Raw genomic sequence first — 5,805 nt, 5'->3', positions numbered from 1 at the left:
CTCCATTGATGCAGAATTCACTTTCATATAAATTCAAATGTTGTTAACTTAAATACAAATAGTTTGCTATGGAGTATAAACACGATTGCTGGGAAGAAAAGTTGCTTGAGAATTTTAGTGCATTAACTATTTATAAATCCATGGCTATTCCTAAGTACAGGTGATTTCAGCAGCCTAAAAAGGCATAGCATCACCTACCTTTTGACAGAAAATCTACTTGGCAAAATTTATAAGACAGCTATTCTCATATACACCATCTTATATGCACAAAATTATTCATTGTGGCACTATAAGAAATAAGTATAAACAATCTACATGTCCATTGATAGAAATTGGTTAAATAAAATATGGTACAACTACATAATGGATACTATGCAGCCATTTAAAGGAGAGAAGGTCTCTGTGTTTTAAAGATATTCTATTTAGAAAAAAAAAAAGAGGCAGCAGAACAGTGTGTTAGTGTCATAATGTGTGTGACCAAAAAAAGGGGGCGGGGAGTGAGGGAATCTACATAGGTTTGAAGTATATGGACTATTTCTGCAAGGATGCAAGAAAGATAACAATGCTAAGAATGGTTGCCCTCCAGGGAAGAAACTATTCCACAAGACACAGAAGGAAGAGATTTGCTTTGTACTTTCTATCCTTTATAATTTTGTGATGTGTTTGAAGGAAATAGAGGTATAGGAGGATTTCTACATGAAAATACCCACATTTAGTGTGCTTTCAGGTAGGCATCCTTTCAATGAATTCAATCATTATTTAAAGGCATTTAAACACTTGGATTGATGTCCCATCTTAAGTTGGGTTCGACTATGATTGGTTCAATTTACCACTGAAAGACTAAATTCATTTGAACTTTTACCTATCCTTTCCCGTTCCTAAAGGAAGAATCTATAATAATAAAAGGGTAATATGCTAATTAGACCAGATGTCATTCTGAACAACCTTCCTGACCCAGCCGGGAGGAGGGAAGCAGCCTGGGTCCCGAGGGCTTGACAGCAGCCAGAGGAGGGAAGCACGGGTGCAGGTGCCAGAGGGAAGCAGCCAGGGGAAGGAAGGCCTATTCTTGCACAAATATTTGTGCATCTGGCCTCTAGTTTAATATAATGTGTTCTGAAAGTTACATTTAAGTTGATAATAAAGAACTCAATAAAGAGGAGACAGAAAAGAGGACTATTAGGACACAAACGTTTATGTGATTTTAGCCATTACAGATAGTTCAGAAATATCTCAAATGTTACATTGATGTTGTCGTGTTACAAAAAGAAAACAAACAAAAGAACAGGCAACAGTGAAGAGCACCAGAGAGTCAGCGCACACACCTAGAGCAGACCATGCTTCTTCCCTTCAACTGCAAAGACATGTTCCCCAGGAACCCTCCCTCCCCCTTGCATTCCTTTTCAACTCTCCCTAACCTGCATTGAACTGCAAACTTAAGCCTCATCCTCCCCCTCCTCCTCCTCGAACTCGCCCTGCTCATCAGCCGTGGCATCCTGGTACTGCTGGTACTCGGACACCAGGTCGTTCATGTTGCTCTCGGCCTCGGTGAACTCCATCTCGTCCATGCCCTCGCCCGTGTACCAGTGCAGGAAGGCCTTGCGCCGGAACATGGCCGTGAACTGCTCCGAGATGCGCTTGAACAGCTCCTGGATGGCCGTGCTGTTGCCGATGAAGGTGGCCGACATCTTGAGGCCCCGCGGCGGGATGTCGCACACGGCCGTCTTCACGTTGTTGGGGATCCACTCCACGAAGTAGCTGCTGTTCTTGTTCTGCACGTTGAGCATCTGCTCGTCCACCTCCTTCATGGACATGCCGCCCCGGAAGATCGCGGCCACCGTCAGGTAGCGGCCGTGGCGCGGGTCGCACGCGGCCATCATGTTCTTGGAGTCGAACATCTGCTGGGTGAGCTCGGGCAACGTCAGGGCGCGGTACTGCTGGCTGCCCCGGCTGGTCAGCGGCGCGAAGCCGGGCATGAAGAAGTGCAGGCGGGGGAAGGGCACCATGTTCACTGCCAGCTTGCGCAGGTCCGCGTTCAGCTGGCCGGGGAAGCGCAGGCAGGTGGTCACCCCGCTCATGGTGGCGGACACCAGGTGGTTGAGGTCCCGTACGTGGGCGTGGTCAGTTTCAGGGTGCGGAAGCAGATGTCGTACAGGGCCTCGTTGTCGATGCAGTAGGTCTCATCTGTGTTCTCCACCAGCTGGTGCACAGACAGCGTGGCGTTGTAGGGCTCCACCACCGTGTCCGACACCTTGGGCGAGGGCATCACGCTGAAGGTGTTCATGATGCGGTCTGGGTACTCCTCCCGGATCTTGCTGATGAGCAGCGTGCCCATCCCCGACCCGGTGCCACCCCCCAGCGAGTGGGTCAGCTGGAAGCCCTGCAGACAGTCACAGCTTTCTGACTCCTTCCTCACCACGTCCAGGACTGAGTCTACCAGTTCGGCGCCCTCTGTGTAGTGGCCTTTTGCCCAGTTGTTCCCGGCCCCGCTCTGGCCTGCCAGAGAGAAAGACATTTCACAAGTCACTGGGGATTGGATTTAAATTTACCTTAAACTCCTTAATCAATGAGTCAGTGTTCAGGTAAGACTAATTTACGTTATCACCAAAATGTGCAGACATTAAAATATTTGGCCATGGATGTAATTATAAATAAGGAAGGCTAGGAATACCTGGCTATTGGAGGGCAAATTCGTTTTAGCTTAAACTAAGATTGAATCAGCACACAACTGGATGTTCTTCATACTTTCCCCTAGGCAGTCACACCCCTCAGTGCTGAGCTGTCTGGTGTAAAATGAGCCTCCCCTGCCATCAGCCATCCCACTTACTCACCAAACACGAAGTTGTCGGGCCTGAAGATCTGGCCAAAGGGTCCAGACCTGACGGAGTCCATCGTGCCCGGCTCCAGGTCCACCAGGATGGCCCGAGGTACGTACTTGTTACCTGCGGGGAGCAGAGCTGGACTTAGACCTGCCCACAGAGAGCTCTGAAGAGAAGGGCTCGGTACCAGTTTCCTTTTTGCAGGCACCGCTGATGGCCCCCTAACAAAGGCAGGCACAAGACCCACCCAAGTCTCAACCGGTTCATTCGATTGTGAACCGGGAAGCTCACTGAAATACCACAAAGAGTGTGAATTCAAAATCCTTTAGGCCACCCTCCCTTAGAGCCAGACTCCCAGGGTCAAGCCCCTGGAAAAGGGGGGTAAAAAGCTAGAGGTGGGGGAAGTAAAGGCAATTACCAGTGGCTTCATTGTAGTACACGTTGATTCTCTCCAGCTGCAAATCGCTGTCTCCATGGTAACTGCCAGTGGGGTCGATCCCATGCTCATCGCTGATGACCTCCCAAAACTGAGACACAGTAAAAGGTTGCACTTATCCACGCCCAACCCTCAGAATAACCAAGACTTACAACGAATAGTACCCCCGACTCAGTTCTGACAACCCAACCTTTCAGGGGCTCTAGGACTGGGTGACCCCCACAGCCGCAGGATTGTATTGTGTAAGGGCAAAATGTTGAAATTGGGCGTTTCCCCGACGAGTAGAAGGGTCTTTGGGGGGAGGGGAGGGGCCAGCAACCGAACCGCCTGCACCCTCCGCGCTCAGGGGCACAGCTGCCTGCCGGCGCCGGAGGGAGGCGGGCGCGCAGGGACTGCAGCCGGCGCGGAGGGGGTGGGCGGGGAAACCGCGACCGGAGGGACTAGAAGGAGGATGGTTTTCGATTCAAAGCACGTCCTGAGACCTCAAGACAATTGCTCTCCTCCCCTCCCCCCGCAGCTCGACTGGGATTCCAGCGAGTAAAATCAATTCTCCCTGCGTCCCGGTGCGTCCCGCAAACGCGCTCGCACAGTCTCCCAGACAGCCCGGCGCCTTTTCAAGGTCCGAGTTCCTGGCTAAATGAAGAGCAAGGAGAAAGCGGAGTGTCCAGGATTCTAAACGAGTTACAGAAAAATGAAAGAGAGGTTCCCCGCCCCCCTCACGAAAGTCCACGCCCCACTCCGCTGCACAAAGCACCCGGGAAGGTCTGTGCTTGGAGAGCCCTGGGCCTGCTCAGGATGCGGTCGGCACCCAGGAGCCCCAAAGAGCTTTAGGCCCGGGCCCTCGCCCCCTCCCAGCCCAGCCACCTTGGCGCCGATCTGGTTGCCGCATTGGCCCGCCTGGATGTGCACGATCTCACGCATGGTGCTCGCTAGCTTCTTCTGGCCCCGGTCGGCGTCTGGTCCGTCTGTTCGTCCTCCCTTACACACCCACTGTGGGGTCACAGGGAAAGCGCAGGGGAAACCGACCGGCGGAGAGCGCCGGCCCAGCGGGCTAGGCCTTTTATGCGAGAAGGGTGGGGCGGCCCGCGCAGGCCGCGCCCCCAGCCCGAGTCCCCCAGTCCCCTTCGCGCTCGCACTCTCTAGGCCCCGCTGACGTAATCCTCCAAGCCTCAGGGACTGTCCGGGGGGCTGGACCATGGGCCCGTAGCCAATCAGCACAGGTTTGCAGACCGGGCGAGGAACGGGGGCTCTGCGGAGTAGGGTGGGGGCCTGCTCATTGTGCAGGGCTGGGGGTGGGGTGGAGATAGCTGGGTTCTGAGAATTGGGGGTGGGAGAAGGAACCGAGGGCGCGGAGTGTGGCAGGCCGGGACTGGGGCAGAGCTGGCACTGGATGGGGGCGGAGGGGACGCAAAAGGATTGGAGCAGGTGGAGAGGCCCGCAGGTGCGCCGGGAAGGAGCGCCGTACACTCCGGGTGCTGGCAGGTGGTACGGTTGAGGTGGCGAAGGCTGTGCTGCCAGAGCAGGTTGGGTCGCCTCCTCGGCCAGGGGCCAGAGATCCATAAACCACCCCTCCCCCCTCCCCCGAAAGACCATTGCCCTTTCCCCACCCTAGAGGTCAAGGACTGTCTAGCTGAGCCCTGGTCGCTCGGAGCCTTGGGAAAGGACAGGCGGCCGCAAGAGGACGTCGTATGTGATCAGGGTGTTGGGGTCTGAAGAGCCGTGACCCTGGACACCCGAGGCCCTGGAGCCCCAGGATGCCCTTCGCCCCGCCCCCAGCATCCGCCCGTTCTCTTTGTCTCTGACAAGGTCCTCTTGCAGCCTCTCACTGGCTGCAGCATCCAGGGCTGCGACCCTCTATGCTTCTCCAGCCCTGCCGGACCCTCTCCAAGAGTCCACAGCTCCTCGGCTAGTACCAAAGGCTCCTCCACCCGCGGGGTGGCTTTTGTTCCTTGGGAGTGGGTGGGCTGGGTGGGCTGGCTGCGCAGTCTGGACTGACCAGCGGTCAGAACCAGGGTGGGGTCCAGGGGCGGGGCTAAGGCAGAACAAAGGGCTCATAAGTGCGTGGGTGCCTCCCACATGAGTATCTAAAAATCACCCACCAGGCGCTCCCCGGATCTGGGTTCGGTTCATTTATTGTTCAGTGTGGGCATGGGTTCCAAGGCTGGTCATCATACACCCCATCGCTAACATTCTCATCTTCCATCAGGCTCCGGACCCCACGGTGGCCACGAGGTCCCCAATCTTCGAGCTCCCGATGGAAGTGACGGACACGCCTAAAAACTGCAGCACTGGGAGGGAGAGGCCCCCCGGAGACCCAACGAGCACAGGAAGTGTGTGCGCAGACTCGGAGCACCCACCCTCCTTCAAACCCAGTTTCCAAGTAGTCCAAGAAGGAGCTGATCTCTTTGTCACTTTTCTTGTGTGTGTGTCTTAGGGAGGAGGAGGAGGAGGAGGAGGAGGAGAGAGAGAGAGAGGAAGGGAGAGAGATAGAGAGTTAGAAACATCGATGAGAGAGAAAGGGAAGGGAAGGAAAAGAGAGGAGAGAAGGGAGGG

The 5,805-nt window shown here is 54.5% G+C and overlaps 1 protein-coding gene across 1 annotated transcript; it reads right to left on the bottom strand.

Moving 5' to 3' along the window:
* Positions 1 to 1,171: 1,171 nt before the first annotated feature.
* Positions 1,172 to 4,299, bottom strand: TUBB2B (tubulin beta 2B class IIb). The gene is given in 5 exon segments (XM_014453115.2): positions 1,172 to 2,102; positions 2,105 to 2,493; positions 2,829 to 2,939; positions 3,235 to 3,343; positions 4,117 to 4,299. Coding segments are annotated over 5 exon segments (1,335 nt in total). The 5' UTR covers positions 4,174 to 4,299; the 3' UTR covers positions 1,172 to 1,433.
* Positions 4,300 to 5,805: the final 1,506 nt, after the last annotated feature.

The sequence above is a fragment of the Myotis lucifugus genome, unplaced genomic scaffold (genome assembly GCF_000147115.1).
Source record: "Myotis lucifugus unplaced genomic scaffold, Myoluc2.0 scaffold_21, whole genome shotgun sequence".
In the NCBI taxonomy this organism is placed as follows: domain Eukaryota; kingdom Metazoa; phylum Chordata; class Mammalia; order Chiroptera; family Vespertilionidae; genus Myotis; species Myotis lucifugus.
Note: the sequence above shows the minus strand (reverse complement) of the source record. Positions and strands in the feature narration are given on the sequence as shown.